Here is a 21,918-nt window from a genome sequence, read left to right as displayed (position 1 = left end):
GTAACGTGGCCAACTCTGTCATCACCTATTACCGAGTGCATAAACGCCTTGAAATAAGCATTTGTTATAGGTATCACAAAACGAAAAGGAATCGATACATCACAAATCCCCGATTTTCTCATAGATGTGATACCAATTTCTACTTATATATTAAGCAAATATCAATTTCAATTCATCATATTTGCTCTAACCAATTCCACTTTCCAGCAACTTTTATCGGCCATAATTTATTTTAAGCTCTAATTATTACAAGATGATTACGCAATAATGTATTGACTCACGAATTCTGGGCTATGTATAATCTCTAATTTCTATCTCTTAAATAAATTTATTTTTTCATGCTTAAATCTTTTCCCTTTACCCTTCCCCCTTCCTCGTCAACATCAGTTCTTAACCCTGTATTGCATACCGTGTATCTCATTCCACATACTACAAATTGTATAATAAATATCTTATAAATAAATTTTAAATCAATTGGATGGTGTGTATTTGAAGCCATATTCTATATCTTCGATTGGAATATTAATTTGGGCCACGTGATCTATTATTTATTTTTAATTTCTGCATTTTAATAAACCCTATTTTTAAAAATGGCTATTTTTTTATAAAATTTTTCTTCTCAATTTTCTACCCATCGGAAAAGGAAAAAAAATATATTTGACAAATTTCAAAACATTAAAATTAGATGAATAAAAGGTAAAAATAAATGTTTATGAAATTATTTTATATATATTTATTATTTTTGATAATTATATTTTGTAATAATCATACGTGGTTTTAAAGACACATTATGCAAATAAGGTATTTGATTTGAGTTTTATATTTTTAGAATTATGAATTGTGGTGGCATACCTAATGATAATGAAGAATCAAATTTAAGTGAAACGTCTGATGAGGAGTTTCTATCAACAGAAAATAATGATTTAGGTATATTTAAAATTTATGCTCTTATATAATCTATAAATATATAGATTTCAATGAGACAGATGATTCGGAAGAAAAAGAAAATATCAATAATGAAAAAGAAAACACTAGAAGAAAAATAGTTTGGAATTCCACTTGGAAGTGAAGGCCATGACCCACTACATAAAATTAGACCCCTAATAACTCTAACCAATAACATACTAAAATCTTTATCGATAAACGAAAACATTTGCGTAGATGAGCAAATTATTCCATACAAAGGGATAAGCTGGTTGAAACAATATAAATAACCCTCAAAAGCCCAAAAAATGGGGCTATAAAGTATTTCTACTATGCGGAGATGATGGCCTTCTGTATAATTTTGAAATATATTCTGGGAAAATACTAGCAGCGGAAGGATTGCCTGATGTTGGAGCAATTGGCAATGCTGTGCTCCGTTTAATTTCTTATATACCGCAGCAAATTAATTATAAATTATTTTTTGATAACTGGTTTTGTTCCCCAAATTTGCTAGTCGTACTCGCTCAAAGAGGGATATTTTGCGCGGCCACGGTCAGAGGTAATCGACTTCAATATAAACTTCTTAACAGATAAGGAGTTTTAAAAAAAGGCGAGGATTTTTTGTTTCAAAAAAAACAATAATAAACGGCACGCAAGGATCGATTAAGTTTGTACAATTTCAAAATTTCAGTGGCGAAAGTCTTTTGCAAATATGACAAATGCACTTCAAACAATATTCCAAAACGAAAATCAGTTCAAACTGGTTATCGGGAAAAATGTAAAAAAGGACCAGCCCAATCTTTACCAAATAAAGAGGTTAGGAAAGACCTCACAGCTCACTGGCCCAAATATAATGATAAAAAGGGTAGATGTAAAATGCCAGGATGCATATTTATTACAAAAGTATCTTGCAAAAAATGTGGTGTATATTTATGTTTTACGCCCACAAATAATTGTTTTATAGATTTTCATGAAAATTAAAATGTTCAAACATTTAATATTTGTTGTATTTATATAAAATTATATATATTTATAGTTTAGAGTATAATAAAAATTATTGTGGAAAAATTGAAATTTGTATCCTTAATTGCATAATGTGTATTTTAATCCACATACCGTTCATCTTCTAAGAAATTTAGAATTTTTTTAAAAAAAGTGAGCCATGAGATTATCAATAGTATCGAGAGAAATAAAAAATCTAGTTTGCCAAAAAAAAATTATTCTAACATAGTACATGCAATACAGGGTTAAGATAAAAATTTTAATTATTCATTATTTTCTTTTTTGCATTGATTTACTTGATAATATTTGGGAATGGTTTTCCAATCACATTTTTTGTAATAATTTTTTGGGTATAACGAAGACGATAAATTCAAAATAGTCAAATCGTTTTTAATCTCAGGGGTCTGTTCTGTTGCTGGCATATCATACCATTTTTTACCTCGAGTCAAGTCCTTCTCTAACTATAATGCAAATATTTGGTAGATTATTAAAAAAAAAGCATATGTTAATAATATTAATAAATATTTTTTAAAATTAAATTAATCAAATAATTCAGATTAGGGCTTGTGCCAATCTCTAGGGATTGGGTTAATAATTTAAAAAAACTGATCCAAACTATTCTTAGTATGATTAAAATAAATTTTAAAAAGGAACTAAAATTTATTTGTGTTTAAAAAAAATTGAGCTTATTGGAAAAAAATGTGATATTGTTATTTTTTTGAAGAATAAGATTTTAAAATATTTAAAGAGTCATAGTTGGCCATAAGCATTCCCAAATAATGTGATGATTAAAAAAGGAAAATTACAAAGGGTTTTTTTTGGTTTTGCCCAAAGTTTACACTTACAGTTAGTTTATTTTTTGCAAAAGATTTTTTTTTAACATCAGTTTAATAAAAATTGATAGTAATATTATTGGATCAAGATATGGGGCAAAGTTTACATAGTTCTCAAATTATTATAATAATTTTATTATATTTTTCTTAGTTTATAAATATCTTAGTTAAAAAAACAAAATTAAAGGTTTTTAATATAAATTTCCCTTCCAAGGTAGAAGTCCCTGAATAACAATACCAGTAGAAAATTATGTGCAAATAAAAAATATATATAATTATACGTAACTAAATAACCCAAAAAAATATCCATTTTTTTAAATATATCTTAACCTGATCCAAAATTTTTTAAATGATAAATATAGGTCTTCCATATCTAATATTTAGTACTAGTGCAGTTCTAATGTATTATCTTCTTTTTTATAGTTTGGATATTATCTTAAATGTAGCTGTTTGATCTAACTTTCTTTCTTAATAGCTATTTGATCTAATAGAGTATGCAAAGCATCCACATTTTAATAAAACATTTATATATTTGGAATTTTTAATAATATTGTATATTATAAGACCAAAAAATTGAAAAAAAAAAATTAGGAGTCTATTTTAATTGCTCTTATTTTATACAATTTTGGAAATAATCATATATTAATATCTTTTTGTAAATACCCGTCTTTGCCTTTTAATGTGCCTTTTGCTTTCTAAATAATTGCCAACTTTGTCCTTCCTTAAAAAATCTGAGGTAATAATAGATTTAGCTAAAACCTATTTTATATTTATAATTGTATAGGAAATAAATCAAACCTCTTTTAAATCCATTGAATCTACTAAAATCTGTCAATAATCAGAAGATTACAATCTGTCACTAATATGGCAACCAGTCTTACATGAAGTGACATCTCACTCCTCATAAATAGTAAGTCAAGCGGTGTGGTACTTGCTGCTGTGTTATTTATAAATGACTAGGAAATAGTCATAATTTATATATATGGAGCGAAACGATTTAAACACTATGATAAATTTTGAAAAACCTATGTTGCAACGTTTATTTTAACTAATTTCTGTGAATAATCAGCTGATAAAGTTTTAAAACATCTCCTAATGAGGCCTTGCATAATAGTTATATATAAAAAAAATATATATAATTTAAAATCAAAATATATATAAAAATAATTTCTGATCTAAGGCTTCCAAATTTTAGGAAATAATTTTATCTATGGGATAATTATAAAATTTACCGTATATATACAAAAAAATAAAAATTTTAAAAAATAACAAAAGGGTTACTTGCATTGTCATATGGAATAATGAATAGCAATACAATTACCTTGATGAATATCTATCTTAATGGGTTGTTTTAAATAGAAGGCTTCATTACGATCGCCACTTATTTGGCCTTTTCTTCCTAATAATATGATAAATTTAAGGAAATACTCATTAAAATACACTAAGAGTATTGGTGATAAGTGGGATGAAAATTAAGTTTGTGATGACTGAATATTTGTTTATTTATAAGATGTCTGCCTTATTAATTGCTGAATTTTTGCTGAATTGTGCTCAAAAATCGATGTATGTGTAATCCCAAGACCAGACGACCAAGGTACTAAACCGGGTCTTCTCTTGTTGCTTGAGTATAGGGTAGGGTATTTGTGATGCTAGCCCTTTTAAAGAGCCTTTGTGGTTAAATTAGATATGTTTATATACCGTAGGTGGCGAGCCTTTTGTGTATCTACAAAAGTTGGTGTCCTTTGGAATCAGAAGGTTAATTAATACATTTAGAAGGAAACGATATATCGCACACAAGACGAAGCGAAATAGCTATGCAAAGTTCTTTATTAATGAAAAGAGGATCAAGAATTTTGTTTGGGATTGCCGACATTTATTAGTAGCCCGATTTAGAATTCGTAATAGCTTGGTTGGGGCATTTCTCTAATGAATCATGTGATAATTAATATTGTAGTAGGAAGGGGTGAAAAAACTTAAGTATTTACTAAGATAGGATCATCTAATGCATAACACTCTTCATAAAAACAAGTATATACACTAAAAAAAACTGCTCCACCAGAAATAATGATATTTTTCTGTCAGAATAAACCATATTAGTTGTATTACAATTTTTAAACATTTTATCTAATTTAATCATGACAGTAACCCCGGAACAGATTTTTTTAAAAATGAGGAGAGGACTTTAACCGGGCTTATAAATAATTTTTCCTTAAGTGGTCAAATGTGAATTATATTAAATGTAAAATTTTTGTAATTTTCATAACCTGGAATTTAATTATATATATTAAATTTTATATGATTTATTGATTTCACTAACTGCATGATATTCATTTTAGAGTATAATGAGTAGTAAAGTGTTTTTTAAAATTTCTTTTAAAAATAAGTAGTGGAATTACTGGTTTTCCTTAAAAAATGTAACTAGTTACAATTACTAGTTGCATTATTATTTTAAAAGGGAATATGTTTTATTGAAAATTAGTTTATAAATAATTAATATAATCTATCCTTTATTTTATTCTAATTTTTTTAAAATATAGATCAATTATATATAAAAAAGAGTTCTTAATTCGGAATTCTATTCGAAATAAGAGCCTGAATTCCTATGTTTTTTTAAATGTGACAGATTTTGACATCAGATGTTGAAATTTTTAAACTACAAAGTATATTATATATTCTTATTTTTCAGGATATATTACTTGAATTCAAAAAAAACAACAAACTAGGAAGCAACCTGAACATTGAATAAACAAGATGGCTTTTACGACAAATTTAAACGTGTTCCTTTTTCACGGCAAATGAATTTTTTGAATACGAGCATATTTTATTAATTTCTACAGTAGTATATTTATTTATTTAATACTCTGTTAAATATGATCATATGTGCCATGTTTACATCAATTCTAAACAAAATTTTTTTTTATGGTTTATTAATTATTCACCCGTCCTAAATTAGCAATTTTTTGTTGTAATATGTTAATTAATAAAATTATACAATATTTTGATAGTAATTATATAACATGTTCCGACATTAGATCGCATAAAAATATTTTAAATAAAAAAAGAACCCACTTTCCGTAAAAACAATGAAACAACAAAAACATATCATAATTCAATAATTATTCGGCTTCATCTACCGATATTTTCTTTCTCGAAAATTTAAAAAATATTCGATTCGAATATTCACTTAACAGCTGTCGAATATGATAGGCAGTGTTGAACACCGTGTAAACTTTGACAATATATTCGTCGGAAATGGATACGTTGTATATAGTAAAGTTGTATTGAGTGGCTTCCTGAAAAATTAAAAATTATGTAAAGTGTTAACCACAACACAGAAATGGCCGTGGATGGACAATGCGATAAATGTATTATTTTATTTAATATTATGGAAATATGTTAATAAAGAATTTCATAAAATTGTTTAACTATCTTTTCCAATAATAATTTCGTTTTTTTTATAAAAAAAAACAACATATTTAATAAAAATTTCACAAAATTACCTCTAAATTTTTAATTTTTTTTTGTATAAAAAAATATCTAAATATTTATATTATCAAATTTCTCTATTTTCAGAGGCTACATCTAATTCTCGTATAAATTCAAAATTATTATCTTTAAAGATTTTTTTGTTCCTGAGACATTTTGTTCGAGTATATTCTATCGGGTATCACCATATAAAACGCATAAACTTAATTCTCAACAGGGCGTTAAAATGAGAAGAAATAATAGAATATAATGCTAAAGATTTGAATGGCTTATATTAATAATCTACTGTTTAAGGTAGGGGGGGGCGCATTCATGATAATTAATATAAAAATATTATGATTTCTTTCTTCAACCTTATCTAAATATTTCGCGTCAATTTGGATGTTATTCTTTTCGATAATTAATTGAAATTCTTTTATTGCTTCCCTATCTCTTGACTTATCCAATATTAACGTCAAGTAATATTTTTTCGGTGATCTCTGCCATGTACGCAATCGAATCGATGGAATATTTGGTAAATTGTCTGTAAATAATAATAATTTTCAAATAAAAAAATTATTGATTATTTATATATATAAATTAAATTAAATTACCGAATGCTCTGATTTCTTGTTGCCTATTTCCTAAATATATATAATATAATAAAAATAAATAAATTTGATTTTAAGACTTTGTTTTTTTTAAAAATAAATTTGGTATAAATTTATCAATTTCTAAAAAGAATACAAAAGCGGTCTGGTTAAATATCGGCCTAGGATAATTGAGGTCTAACCTTGAATTCATAGCATGATTGCGATTGACAGCTGATTGATTTTTAAAATCTGTTTATGAGATCAATTTTTATTTATTAATATTAATTTTATCTTTAATTCAAATTTTAATAATAATCTAAGAAATAATGATTTTTAATAAATAAAAATTGATCTCATAAACAGATTTTAAAAATCAATCAGCTGTTAAATCGCGATCGCAATCGCGCCACTATGAATTCAGGGTAATGCGGTCTGGGTCTAGGATAGGATCATCGTCCCCTCGACGGGCTGTAAAATACCACTTAAATGGGTTGATGTCAGGAAGGGCATCCGATTATAAAAACCTTGCTACAAAATTTCCTGATGATTACAACAAAGTATTCAGCTGGAACAGTACAAATTATTTTCTAGGTCTCGCAAGATTATTTTTCGGCAAGTCTGGATTTTTTTTTAGTTTTTAGAAGTATGATAAGCCCCGAATTTTGTCCACTTTACCGTCCACGCTAGCCCTTGTTGCGGGGGAGGGGGTTTAATACGAATTAAGATTATCCACGAAAATAATATTATAGATTATTCGTTATTCATCTTATACAATTTTATCTAAAGTTTCCGCCTTTTACGCCGAAAATATCGCCAAAAAGGTTTGCCTAAACGCCAACATATGGACGAAATCTAAATTCCTGGGCCTATCAATAGGTTTCGTTGAAAAAAAAAAAATTTTAATTCACCAATGAAATCATAATTTAAAATGTGACACTTCTCATTCACAGTTACCGCGAAATTTGGGTGAATAATATACGCGCCCCGAGTTCCCGCTACACGTGAATTCAGCGGTGACTATATTTTGACCCCATAGATTAATTTTTTAGCATCATTTCCAAAATATACATATAGGAATTAAACATATGATAATTTTAAATTCGAGTTTTGGGAAACTTAAACCTCCTTCCCCTTACGAATCTCTTTTTAAACTTTTTTTAAACCGTTAGAGAAATTTAAGTGATGCTTATTAATGTAATCGTATAATGGAACCAATTTTTAAGGCAGAATTTTTTTTCTTAACGGTTTCTTGCTACAAGACATGCCTTATTTTTGACAACGTATTAGTTTCCCTACTTCCAACTCGAATGCTTTTCAGAACAAGTCGATATATTTACCATGTTAAATCTCTTACCTAATTACTAATTAGATTGATAATCAATAGAAATCACTGATATTCGAATAAAACGAATTATCGAAATAATTTGTCGAATATTCGAATTATTCGAGTGTTCGAGCAAAAACGAATAATTTGATATTCATATTCGAAATGAAAATTCGATTCATTTGTGAATTGGCCTAACCGGTAATAGTCAAATAAATTTACGTTTAATGAATGTGTCGTTACTCCCGAAATTTTCGGACATTACTCGACGGACCGAAAATTTTTGTAAAATTTCAGGATTTTTTCATATCAGGTAAACAGAAAAAAACATTGATACGTGATTGACCTATTTTAAATTTCGATTGGAATTTAAGGTCACCGCGTTTAAAATCTTTTATGCCAAACTCCGCGTTTTTAAAAAATAAACCATACTTGAAACTGAGCCAATCGGTTTCAGCTAAACGAGGTTGAGGTCGGTTAGTCAGCTTGACTAAATCGGTTTTGAAACGACTAAAACCTGGCTAAACCGGTTTGAGTCAACTAATGTATCTCTAAACCGGCTTGGAGTCGCATAAAAAAATGACCTAACCGGTTTGTAATAGCTTAAACATATCTAAACCGGGTTGGAATCGGCTAAAAACTATCTAATCAAGTTTCTTATCGACCAAAAAATTGATAAAAATTGGTTTAACTAATTTATGAGCACTGAAATCTCCACCCAATGCTCAAACTCCATTTTAAATATCGTTTAATTTACCTCAATTTTTTTTTGACCTATGAAAGGAGTTCACATGATCGGACAAGCTTGTATCAACCTGTTGCAACACAACGAGGAATACGTTTGCACTTTCCCTAACGCTTATGCCAGGTGTCTTTTTATAAATACTCTCTTTTAAACCATAGTTTGGAGGAACGCCGATTTCCTATATTATTTTTTTCAATAGGAAGCTTTCTACTTTCGGTTCTTAGTTTTAACCCCGTTTGGGTTCCAAGGTTTAACCCCGTTTCCGTTCGAAATCGTGATTTTTTTAAACGATAGATTTGCTTATCAATCTCGTCACAAATAAATTTAAATCATTTTTTTTTATATATATGTATATACATATAAATTTGAACAAAAGTTATGTTTCTATTAATTTCGTCTAAAAAAAATAAATTATTTCGCAAATGACCATTTACTTTTTTTTTATCCAGATCGATATTTTCTATACCGTGGATCGAATTGGGCGGTAAAGTCACGATAACTTGCTCTAAAACGGGATATTTCGCCAATATCGAATTTCTAACAAAAGTGTGTACAATTTTTTTTAAATTAAAATGCGCAGTTTATTTTGACCCAATGGAAACTAACCCATTTCTTTGTTTTTTTAACCTACTTCCTTCTTCACCGAGCTATAATGCTCGAAAAAATTTTCGAATTTTCTAAAATTCTTTCCCTAATATAGGGCCAATTTTTATCTTTCATGTGGCTCAAATTTGAAATCCGTGCGGCCTCGAACGGCGAACTGGTCCATCGGAAATTTTTAATCGATTTTTTTTTGGTCAGTCCCGTAAAATCAATCTGCGCAAGTTGTCCGGCCATAGAAACTTTTTGTTCTCGGGCCGCGCTGAATGGTCTCAACCCTTTGTTCAAACACTCTTTTATGTCCCGAATACAGTAGCGTCGTTAGGAAGGACCGCGGGACTTAAATCCCTTAAAAACTTTGAAAATTTCTTTTGAAAAAATATTGATTTTTATATATCCTTCTTTTGCAAATTATAGTTCTTTTTACCCCTCAAGATGAAACTTAGCGAACGTTACTTTTATAAATGAATCTTATTTCTTTTCTCTCTTTTTAACAAAAAAAAAAAATTATATATATAGCCCTTTTACGGAGGTAACAAAAATCAAATAAATTGCGAAGTTTTTTCGCCTTACGAGAAAAATCCTTACTTAACCGTATCAGGCGCTTGGAACGGCACGATGTACATCAAGGATCCGGCCGGAGTATTTATATTTTATCTCATTTATTCGTACCTTTGGTTAGTGTCGTTAAACTACCTATCTTTCGTCAAACTATAAAGCAGCGTAGTCATATTTTTATCCAGAAATATTCTAATCAAACTTCAAGCTGAGACTCACCTTAGAAGCTTAATTCAATTTTTAAATCTAAAAGTTTGACTAAGATCAATAGAGATGGTCATAGTTAGGTAATTTAACAACACTACCTTAAAATATAAAAAATATTTTACGTAAAATAAATAACAAATATGTAATATAAATTTTTGTATAATCATCGTCAGCTGTGGTTAGAGGATAGGTGGGTTGGAAATAGTTTTTAATTATCCCCGTGAGTTGGTACAGTTCTATTTGTCTACAAGTTGGTGCGGTTCTAACTTACAGCTAAAGTCGGAGTTTAGAACACCTAGATTTTTTTTAAAAAAAATGATGGTTCTAAGTGTAAACTTGATAAATTATATGTTAAATTTAGATTTACTTTAGAAATACCGTCATTTATATTGAATGATAAAAGCCACTCATTAATTTTTCTAATTCTATAAAATTATGTTTAAAAAAAAATAAGCCACATTTCACTTATGAATAAAATTTTCACACGGAAAAATTTTATTATAAATTATATTTTTAAAAAGTTATAAACACAACACTTAATTCCTATGTGATTGACGGGTGGGTATACATTGATTTTAAAATGTTTCCTTAGCCTGGGTAATTCATAACTAATCCTTTTTTTTAAACTTATTATCTCAATAAAATTTTTTATTATTAGCCTTAAAATGTTTTAGACATTTTATTAAGTTAACCCCTAAAATTAATTCATAAATATAAAAAATCTAATTTTTATGTAGAATTTTTGTAAAGAATGTTAAAAATAAGGCAAAATTAACCATATTAAAATGTCAATATCGCTAATATATTTATCAATGATATATAATAATATCGTTAAAAAGTGTACATCAATGAAGACAGCTGTTTTTTAAATGAGAATAATTACTATAATATATGGGTTACCAAAATGGCGGGTCCTGTTGATTAGCATTTCAACGATACTTTCAAATTGCATTATTATGAATGCATCGTCATTCTAGGTATTATTATATGTCATTGATATATATATTTCAAGCATTACATTTCAAGTTATAAATGTCAGTATTAATAAAGGGAGCTAATTTTACATATATCCCGCTACACTTGCTCCTAATGTCCTTATTCCAAGAGGTATGTTATTTTGATTTCATTGATCAAACTTTGATTACGTCAGAGCTTCTTGGAACACCTAAGCTGATTCTGATCCCAATTTTTTCTTTCTAGAGGTGTTCAGGTTATTAGATTTTATCCCGCTTTTTAGGATAAGAAAGAAAAAAATCAAGGATTTGTATAAATCCCTGAAAGGATAAATTCGAAATTTTGAATAAGCATACAATAATAACCAGTGTTGGCTAAAACATTAAATTTTGTCCATCTTCCAATGCGACTTATTCCACTGAGACATGAATCTTCTGTGCCACGAAATCGGCTCATCCGCTAGGCGTGAGCCAATTTTTTTTTCAACACTAATCATGAATGATACGGGCGATTCTTATAAAAGTTAACCGGTTAGTGGCGCTCTACTTTTTATCTCAAATTTTTTTTTATTTTTGTGACATCCATTTTTGTACTTAGAATTTTTTGTTTTTTAAATTAACCAATAACAATTTAGGAATGTCACGAGTTTCTCGATACGTCATCCATGCCCATTCAGAGCAAGGTCGTCTTGCCTATACACGCGCAAAGGGAATACGAATCTAGAAAGTAATTTTTTTCTTTAAAAAAAACCTTATCTCTTTACACTTGGATCTATAAAAAATCATTCGAATTCGATGTTCAATTGCGAATTACAAATTATTCGATAAAGTAGAGCTCGAATTATTTGTCACTCATATATAATTAATTTCTTCTTATGTTGTTAAGATAAAACAAAATTGTAAGAAGTTTAAAATTGATTTGGCCTTAAAATAACAAACATGTTATTCATAAGGGATCCTTTAAAAAAATTACTGATCGATTAGAGAAAATAAAAGGTATCGAATGTTTTTTAAAAAAAATATTACCTCAAAATTAACTAAATTTTGCCGATTTATATAATTTTTTTTTAAATTCCTTGATTATTTTAATAGTCTCAATCCAAGATTTTTTTGACTGAAAAGTGATTCTTTTCCTATGAGGACGAATATTTTATGTCTTTTATATTTATAAGAATTTGGTACGATGTGGCCAAATGTTTAAAGGCTAAACGCTTGGAAATGGCCACGGAGATCAAGCACGAAATCGAGGAGAAGCAAAGAAGTAAGGCTAGGGAGAGGAGCGAATCAGCCGTCAAGTGGGAATGTCAGGTTAGGGGGCATAAATTATCTGAATTGGCTAAAAAACATCATTTTTATATACTAAGACGTTATGCTTGACCTTGTCTTTTTTTAAAAACCATTTATAGCTTTTTCGAAAAATAACTCAGTTTTGAAATGGGATATAAGGTAAAATCATGCGCAAAATAATCTCTTTTTTTGTTGGATGGGGAATTTATATTGATTTTTTTGGATAGCAATTTCTTAGGTTAAAAACTTCAAGCCAAACCTTTTTTTTTCAAATTATAAATATTTTAATTTTAGGAAAAATGATCGAATTTTTTAATCTAAATAATAATATTTCGCACTTTACCTAGTTTTTCGAGGAAATCAACGGAAATTGGATATACAAGAAGCCTCTTTACAAAAGACTTTCGAAAAATATTGACGAATGAAAATCACTCAAAATGGTAGCAACAAAGATTTAACTTTCTTCGCAAAAAAAATGATTATAAATAAATGATACACTTGAATCAAGCTAGTTTTATCGCGCTTGCCGTTTCATTATTTGTTATTTAAAAAAAACATTTAAAATACTTCAATATTTCAAATATTTTTCCCGGAAATATTATTAATTCACGTATTTATTCATTTTACATAATTTAACTAAAAACTGTGATAAATTTAAAAACTAAAATAAGAGATATTTATAAAAATTTTAATTTTAAATAATTTCGCCTTTTGTGTTATATAACTTTTATTTTATTTATTTTTTTTAAAAAAATATTAATTTTTTCAATAAAAGTTCGTAAATATTTAAATGACGCAAAATCGTGATCAAAATTATTAGGCTCATGTGGTCAACCAATCAGTTTATTTTGTTTCCTATATAAATAACCATATAAACCAAAAGTGAATTTATTGGAACTAAATTAAAAGTAAGGCTTTTAGACCCATGTGGTCAACCAATCAGTTTATTTTGTTTCCTATATAAATAACCATATAAACCAAAAGTGAATTTATTGGAACTAAATTAAAAGTATAAGGCTTCAATTTGTTTTTTTCTTTTTATGTCGTCTTCTGAATTTGGCCTTGTCGAGATTTTGTTGCTTATCCTTCATTTCGCGATATTTTTTGTCGAAATGCCTTTATAAAAAAACAAATTATTGTTTTTTATTTATTTTATTTTTTGGAATAAAACAAAAGGGGTATTTTATTTTATTGTATAAGAGTAAAACATATGATAGAAAATTTTAATGTGAGGCATATTGATAAGAAAAAAATTTTAAGAGGAATGAATAAAATAGTTGAAAGGGTATGGTGAATTTATTTCTTCTAAAAAATTATATGTGTGTTATCGTCAAAGGATATGAGTCTTCTCTTTCTTAAAACAAATAATTCCGCGTATATTATAATATTAATCCGCGCTAACAAAAATATAAAATCATTTCACGACAAAAAATAAACAAAAATATTATGACACCTCCACCCTTCCCCACTCCAAAGTTACTTATTAGAGGGGGGAGGTTAAGGGTCTGTAGTCTCCAAACAACTCATTTAACTCCCTCGTGTTAACCCCGACTTCCAGAAATTCCTCCTCTGTTACTGCCTATCTTCCGGGCGCTTCCCACACCACCTGCTGCCTCTGCGATGACGTGGAGGGCAATTCGAAGGTTCCCGATCTCCTTGGTGGCACCGGCCGGGGCGGCGGCAACGGCCGGGACGGCTGCGTTACTCTCAATACATCCCATCCTCCTTGAGGTGCCATTGTTCGGGGCTGGGGCCTTCCCAATTCTTCATACATTTCTCGTCTCCTTGGAAAATTTCCTTGAGACAGTCCCGCCAAATATGCCCCTGCATTCCGCATCGAAAACAGGGTCCTTTGTTCACCTCCCACCTCGTCTGCGTCATTAGTTATGTTTAACGAAAGGGAGCAAGAGTAAGGTCGAGAGAATGTTAGCAATATTGAGAAAGTTTTCGTAAAATAAAACGAGAAATCGATTTATTCGTAAAGGAAGGGGTTGGTGAAGGGAATAGAAAAAAGTTTGTTTCGAAGTAAAATTCATCAAGTTTTGTGTTGAATTAAAAAAAATCAGTTTGGTTTTTGAATAAAGATTTTAAATAGTATTCGCTAACATATTGGAGTTATTCCTTGAGGGATTCAAATAAAATGCCTATAGATAACCGGTAAGTATGGATTATTTTATATTTTTGTAGGAAAGGGTTGAGGTTGTTATTTCTTTTTCAGTGATTTCCTGAAATTGAGAAAATGAAATTGAGGTAAGGTTTAATCAATGGTTTTATTTTTTTTAAAAAAAATATATATATTTGTAGATAAAGATCATATTGTAGGAAATTATAATTCCGAGAAATATATATTAATGGTGGGTGAGGTTTAGGGTAGTAGGGGTAATAAAATTTATATATGAACTTATTATTGTCGTGTCAGTTACATAGACTTAGGGTCGCATATGCTTCGAACGACTATAATTAGCAACGACATGGAGCCATTGGTGAGTGAGTGGAGAATGATGTCCAAAGATCAGGATCCAGGAACTTCTCGGGCTCGGAGTGCAGAACCCCGACTAATGACGCAGACGAGGTGAACAAAGGACCCTGTTTTCGATGCGGAGTGGAGGGGCATATGTGGCGGGACTGCCCTCAAGGAAATTTGTCAAGGAGACGAAAAATGTATGCAGAATTGGGAAGGCCCCGCCCCGAACAATGGCACCTCAAGGAGGATCGGATGTATTGAGAGTAACCCCACCGCCACGGCCGGTGCCACCAAGGAGATCGGGAACCTTCAAATTGCCCTCCACGTCATCGCAGAGGCAGCAGGTGGTGTGGGAAGCGCCCGGAAGACAGGCAGTAACGGAGGAGGAATTTCTGGAGGTCGGGGTTAGCACGAGGGAGTTAGATGAGTTGTTGGGAGACTACAGACCCTTACCTCCCCCCTCTAATAAGGAACTTTGGAGTGGGGAAGGGTGGAGGTGTCATAATATTATTGTTGTTGTATTTTTTTTTGTCGTGAAATGATTTTATATTTTTGTTAGCGCGGATTAATATTATAATATACGCGGAATTATTTGTTTTAAGAAAGAGAAGACTCATGGTGAGTCGAGAATATTTTTTTTTGTTGAAAAAATATAATTTGTAATTTATTTTTTTATTATTATTTAATTTTTGGAACAATTTTTAATTTTTCTGAAATTGTAATTTTTGATTTTTTATAATTTTGTTAAAAATATAATTTTTGTTTAAGAAAAAAATAAATAGACTAATTAAAGTTTCGGTGTCAATTTGTTTTAAGAAAAATAAAAATAAATTTATTCCTGAAAGGGACAGTTCAATTCGTTAGGAAGGTCATTAAGTAACGGCACAACGTGATAGATATCGCTATCAGTGGCGTTTTATATATGAATAAGCGTCAATGTGCTTTTTCCTGCCATGTGCTATTTTTTCAACTTTCAAAATCTGAGCACGTTTTTTATAAAAAAATTTGAATAATCTGATTTTAAAATGTATGCCGTGTCATGTTTGGAATAGTTACCATATGAATTTCAGACAATTTTTCCGCGAACTTTTAAACTTAATACAATTTCAAAATTTTCCAAATATTTTTTTTTTAAATTACAAATTGTAAATGAATCAAAAGTTAACAGAAAAAATTGCTTGCAATTCATAAGATCAGTATATTCCAAACATGATAGAATATATAAAAACGCTATAAAAAAATTATTTAAAGTTGTAAAACATTGACGCTAACATTTCCGTAATTTTAAGGGAAATTAGGTGTTCCGTTTCTCTCGTTGATTGGATGAATCGATTCTTAACAATGGAGTCGGTTCTTCTTTTTCTTCTCCGTTTAATGGCGATTTCAAGGCTTACCCAGGTTGGCCAGTTCTCCCTCTCTGATTTAATCATTTAGGAAATTTTGTAGCAAGGTTTTTTTTTACAATCAGATGCCCTTCCCTGACATCAACTCCCTTTGGGTGGTTTTTACACTCCCCGTCGAGGAGACTTATGATCCTATCACGATATATCCTAAATTATTTTGAGGAATTTTTAGTAACAAATTCTTTAAAAACATTTTGGGCCAACTTACTTTTTTCGTGGAAGGAGAATTTCTTAGTCGAAAATTATATGTCTCGAGGTTGGTTATTTTTTTTTTTTGTAGAAAATATATATAGCTTAACTTTTGAAGAACGCGGAAATAATATTAACCACGCGCCACGCCTCGATCCCGAATGCTTGGCGAATTAGCATTAGATTGATCCAAAAAAATAAATAATAGGTATAAGGTTGTGAAGACAGGTTATAACTCTTAAGTTTAGTTAAAGGTCTGCTCTTCGTCTTGTAATACAGTTCTACCCAACATTTGCGTCGATTGTGTTCCAATGAATGTTTACCATCCCTTGCACTGCAGGTTCTTCCGCGGATGTGAATCCCCACTAAAATTCATTAACATTCTTCTAGACCCCCCCCCCTCATACAGAAAGGAGGCCCTCAAATTTTATCAAAACTATAGGTAAAAAAGAGACCGGTTACAGATGACCCCAACGAAGGATTCTACCTTCGTCAGCAGATTTCACCATTCACTACTCTCTAGGGCGACATGTCCTTTTTTTTTAGTTCTTTTTAAATGCTTTTTATATAACATTTTATATATATCTATTTTCTTTATAATTTTTAATATACGTTATTTTAAATTATATTTTAATTTGATATAGTTTAAATTGTATCTAAAATCGAAACCGTTTTATAAATAAAATTATCTATTCATTAAAAAAAAAAAAATTAAAGTAAGGTCTCTAAAAATATATTTCTAGAAGGAATTTTATATATGAATGTAAAAAATAAAGCCTTGATAAAGTGACTTTGTCTTTTGTCAATTAATAAGAAAAAGATAAGAAACTTGCCTAAGATGTACGATAAAAAAAATTAATTATAAACGATTTGAAATCTTTATCGGCTAAAATCTGTTCGCAAATGGTTTGCTTCCGTTGCTTCTTGGTCAAGCGAGAATAGAAATCGTGAGGATCGTCCATAACCGTGCCAATCTAATATTCGTAAAAACGGTAAAAATAAAATACTTAAAAGAGATATAAAGGGTATGCCCAAAAAAGTTAACGCATTTAAACATGCGCTGTCCACTAGAATAGGTAGGGTTTAAATGGGCTAACCTTTCGTTATAAATACGTAACTCCACTTTCAAGATATAAAAAATACGGTAATCCTATAACTTTAAGTTATATCCATCCTCATGGGATTTAATTTAAGATCATATTTGTTCATAGTCCTAGGGCAATCAAGCACCAAGTCCTAACAACACGATATACAATTTACAGGAAAAATTGTGTGTAAACTAAAGGTAATCCCTAAATATAGAAAAATTTAGATATATTTTTTTAAAAAAAAATTTGCAAAAAGACATCAAAACAAATTCATAAAAAGATAATATTAAATTGAGAAAATCTGGTTGGATAGTAATGGACTTTCTTTCAAAGAAAGAAAGAAAGAAAGAAAGAAAGAAAGAAAGAAAGAAAGAAAGAAAGAAAGAAAGAAAGAAAGAAAGAAAGAAAGAAAGAAAGAAAGAAAGAAAGAAGAAAGAAAGATGGCCTATAACCCATGGGTACACATTTAACTTTACGTTCAATGGCTTAACAATAACGATGTACAAACCTTTACCATGCCCACCCCCCTCTTAAAATATCAATTAACTAGTTTGTGATATTCACTTCATTTTTTTGGTGGAATGAATAATTATAATGAGGGTTGGCAAGTCGGTCAATTGACTAGTCAAATTCAGTCAATTGACCGGAGGAGTATTTGACCTGGTCAAATTGATCACAATGTTCGCTTATTTTTTGGGTCAACAATATCAAGAGGAGAATCTCAACTAGTAGTGAATTTAATGAAGTATGTGATATAATTCTAGAATTAGCTATTTTACGAGATAGTGATGACCAAAATATTTTAAGTGATATAATTAATTTCAAAAGCAAAAACAGCATGTTTAATGTAGCGAATTTAGGAAAGTAGTAATTTCCAAACCAAAAACAATCAATTCCGACCTAATAGATTAAACTTTGCCCACCACATGCTCATTAAGAGATTGATAATTCCTAGTTCTACTTCTTCTTTTGAAAGAAATAGGTCGATTTGGGTTAATATTCTTATAAAAATAGAAATCGATTGGAGATCAGAGACATCAGGAAAATTGATTAAAAAATATATTAAAGAATATGATAATATTGAATGTGAATCAGAACAAGAATCTGCCTACTGATAGCCTAAATGTTAGTTATTTTATGACAATGAATTTTAAAAAATTAATAATTTAGATTCATTTTACGTATTATATTCAAATATTAACTTCAAAAAAACATATATTTGACCGGTCAAACCGATATTTGACCAATTAACCGAAACGTATTTGACCGGTCAAATGCACAACCCTGATTATAATATATATGTCGTATTGGGATACGGAATCATGTGGAATTCGGAATCCCAACGTGGGGATTCGAGGTTTTATTCGGGATCTATTTTTTAAAGACATTTTTGTTTTAAAGACATTATTTTTTAAAAAATATTAAAAATATATTACTTTTTTTCTTCTCTTTTTTTGCGGCTTGCAAAAATGAGGGATTTAAAAAGAGACAAAGACAAATTTTAGCCCCGAAAAAAAGCCATTTCTACAGAAACTTGTGTTGCGGGAACCGCCAGTACTGTAAGAGCACGTTTATATTAATTCTGGATATTCAAAATTATTTCCATTTCTAAAATTATAAAAACTGAACCGGATTATCCGTTTTTATAAAGGTTCTTTTTACTCCTTCAAAAAAAAACAATTATACCGGTTCGGTTACGGTTACGGTCCGGATATTTATAACAAAAATAAAATTTTTTAAAAAAAAAACAATTATATTATATTTTTTTGCCACCTGGCTGGCACCAGAAAAATTTTATTTTTTAGAGATATTTAATATATATGTATTACTTTTATGCTTTAAATCATTTAAATACTCGAAAAAAAATGGTTTTAATATAATTATAAAATTAAATACAAAAAAAATAAATAATTATTTTTTAAATTAATAATTTAGTCGAATTAGAGGAAGAGAAAGCGAAAAGATGTGCAGGCCTAATTTTTTATTCGCGACCCACCCGATCACGGTAACAATAAAAACGTTCACGCTTACCACTAAAAAATTTTCGACACGACGCGCTCGCTCACGAAAGGCGATATTTCGATTCGCGCCCGAAAATTTACGGTGTTTTTAAATTTTTCAAAACTTTAAATGCTATAATTTTTTTCGCACTTTATTGAATTTATCCTATTTATTTCTTTAATTCCACAATCCAAAAAATAAATACGTATTATAAATCCAAATTTTTTACTTAGAAAGAGAAGAACATCTATTTTATTTTTTTATTTCAATCGTGTACGCCTTTCCTCCAATAAACGATTGGATAACCTTTCATTAGAAGCCTTGCCAGGGCTGACAAAATTTCGCTCTCTAATTTTCTCAAAAAAGGAAATAAAATTTCCTGCTTCCACAACACAACTTCAAAACAATTGCCATTGTTATTTGTTTTAAATTTTTAAAATTTTAATTTTGATAATATTGATGTTCGGTATAAATTTTTTTTAAAAAAAAATGATAAAAACAACTAAAATATCAAAACAAACTATAGAAAAATATGTAAAAATATATTAAAAATTACTAAATAAAAATATATAATTAATAGTATCGAAGGCTCTAAAAAAAGAGCTTAATTTAATAATGAGAATGTACCTAAAAAGCAAGTATAATTGTGTTTAAAAATTTGCATTTGAAGTTTTTCTTTAAGAAAATAAGGATTCGCGATTTTCGTTTGTTAAGCTAAAAAATTTTCGAGATAAAGTTTTTTAAAAAAAAATATATGTAGACTTGTGAAAAATTGCCGTTAGTTCAAATGACTATTGGCTGAAATACAAAGTTATTTAATTTTGAATATTTATTAATTTTTTTATTTTCCCCACAAGTAAGATGGTTTGTATTAATTGATGAAGGAAAGGATGATAGGCAAGTTGCATCCAAAATAAGGGATTTCCCATTGGACGAGTGGGTGCAGGTCGTGATAAAGTTTTAAAAAAAATGAAAAATGTATGTAGACTGTGAAAATTTGCCGTTAGTTGAAATGACTTATCGCATTGAATAATCGTTGCAATAATTCCGATTTTTTATAAATATTTTTTTAAAACAAAAAAGTCTTAATCTCATCTCTTTTCATTCATTATATGCCTTAATTTTTTACTTTTTACTTTTTTTTTAAATTTTCTTTTTAAATCCATTATTTTAGCCTTTTAATTATATGGTGCCAGCCGTAAAAAAAAAGAGAAGAAAAAGTAATTATATTATTTATTTTTTTTCATGGGGATTCGGATTATTTTTTTAAATATTTTTTAAAAAAAAATCCCGAATAAAACGTGGGGATTCAAGATCATGAATCCCCAAGTTGGAATTCCTATCCCACATGATTCCATATCCCAATACGACACAAATTATCTACACATTAGGCTTCTTGATCATCTTTAATATAAAAAAAAAATATCCAATTTTCACTTATTTCATTGTAAATCAAAAGTAAGGCTAAGGTTAACTTAAACATCGATCATCTTTTCTCCCAAGTAACAATAACTGAACATGACCAACCAATATTATTTTGAGAGTAACGTGGCCAACTCTGTCATCACCTATTACCGAGTGCATAAACGCCTTGAAATAAGCATTTGTTATAGGTATCACAAAACGAAAAGGAATCGATACATCACAAATCCCCGATTTTCTCATAGATGTGATACCAATTTCTACTTATATATTAAGCAAATATCAATTCCAATTCACCAAATTTGCTCTAACCAATTCCACTTTCCCGCAACTTTTATTGGCCACAATTTATTTTAAGCTCTAATTATTACAAGATGATTACGCAATAATGTATTGACTCACGAATTCTGGGCTATGTATAATCTCTAATTTCTATCTCTTAAATAAATTTATTTTTTCATGCTTAAATCTTTTCCCTTACCCTTCCCCCTTCCTCGTCAACACCAGTAAATTTTTTCATTATTTTCTTTTTTGCATTGATTTACTTGATAATATTTGGGAATGGTTTTCCAATCACATTTTTTGTAATAATTTTTTGGGTATAACGAAGACGATAAATTCAAAATAGTCAAATCGTTTTTAATCTCAGGGGTCTGTTCTGTTGCTGGCATATCATACCATTTTTTACCTCGAGTCAAGTCCTTCTCTAACTATAATGCAAATATTTGGTAGATTATTAAAAAAAAAGCATATGTTAATAATATTAATAAATATTTTTTAAAATTAAATTAATCAAATAATTCAGATTAGGGCTTGTGCCAATCTCTAGGGATTGGGTTAATAATTTAAAAAAACTGATC

At 29.2% G+C, this 21,918-nt stretch overlaps 2 protein-coding genes and 1 long non-coding RNA gene across 3 annotated transcripts; 1 reads left to right on the top strand and 2 right to left on the bottom strand.

The window, feature by feature from the left end:
* Positions 1 to 2,228: 2,228 nt before the first annotated feature.
* Positions 2,229 to 3,619, bottom strand: LOC135930623 (uncharacterized). Its single transcript, XR_010572829.1, has 3 exons — positions 3,558 to 3,619; positions 3,423 to 3,518; positions 2,229 to 2,387 (listed from the first exon to the last, which is right to left on the bottom strand). It is a non-coding gene; the product is annotated as an uncharacterized LOC135930623 (long non-coding RNA).
* A 2,477-nt stretch (positions 3,620 to 6,096) lies between these two features.
* On the top strand, positions 6,097 to 13,095 carry LOC135930622 (oxysterol-binding protein-related protein 9-like). Its single transcript, XM_065467447.1, has 9 exons — positions 6,097 to 6,124; positions 7,181 to 7,374; positions 7,567 to 7,693; positions 8,925 to 9,009; positions 9,336 to 9,432; positions 10,006 to 10,128; positions 11,840 to 11,931; positions 12,377 to 12,512; positions 12,839 to 13,095. Exons 1-9 carry the CDS (start codon positions 6,097 to 6,099, stop codon positions 12,914 to 12,916), a joined length of 960 nt encoding a protein of 319 aa, XP_065323519.1. The 3' UTR covers positions 12,917 to 13,095.
* A 352-nt stretch (positions 13,096 to 13,447) lies between these two features.
* On the bottom strand, positions 13,448 to 21,763 carry LOC135930621 (deoxynucleotidyltransferase terminal-interacting protein 2-like). Its single transcript, XM_065467445.1, has 3 exons — positions 21,604 to 21,763; positions 17,415 to 17,521; positions 13,448 to 13,607 (listed from the first exon to the last, which is right to left on the bottom strand). Exons 1-3 carry the CDS (start codon positions 21,727 to 21,729, stop codon positions 13,511 to 13,513), a joined length of 330 nt encoding a protein of 109 aa, XP_065323517.1. The 5' UTR covers positions 21,730 to 21,763; the 3' UTR covers positions 13,448 to 13,510.
* Positions 21,764 to 21,918: the final 155 nt, after the last annotated feature.

The sequence above is a fragment of the Gordionus sp. m RMFG-2023 genome, unplaced genomic scaffold (assembly GCF_954871325.1).
Source record: "Gordionus sp. m RMFG-2023 unplaced genomic scaffold, tfGorSpeb1-WG-v2 contig_15, whole genome shotgun sequence".
Lineage (NCBI taxonomy): Eukaryota > Metazoa > Nematomorpha > Gordioida > Chordodea > Parachordodidae > Gordionus > Gordionus sp. m RMFG-2023.
Note: the sequence above shows the minus strand (reverse complement) of the source record. Positions and strands in the feature narration are given on the sequence as shown.

Coding starts and splice junctions, on each gene's coding strand:
- LOC135930622 (XM_065467447.1), top strand. CDS start 6,097: ATGGCCGTGGATGGACAATGCGATAAAT. Junction 9,433..10,005: donor ATATCGAATTTCTAACAAAA/GTGTGTACAATT, acceptor TTATATATATAG/CCCTTTTACGGAGGTAACAA. Junction 12,513..12,838: donor CCGTCAAGTGGGAATGTCAG/GTTAGGGGGCAT, acceptor CACTTTACCTAG/TTTTTCGAGGAAATCAACGG.
- LOC135930621 (XM_065467445.1), bottom strand. CDS start 21,729: ATGCCAGCAACAGAACAGACCCCTGAGATTAAAAACGATTTGACTATT. Junction 17,522..21,603: donor CCATTCCCAAATATTATCAA/GTAAATCAATGC, acceptor TACGAATATTAG/ATTGGCACGGTTATGGACGA. Junction 13,608..17,414: donor GCCGATAAAGATTTCAAATC/GTTTATAATTAA, acceptor TTTTTTATAAAG/GCATTTCGACAAAAAATATC.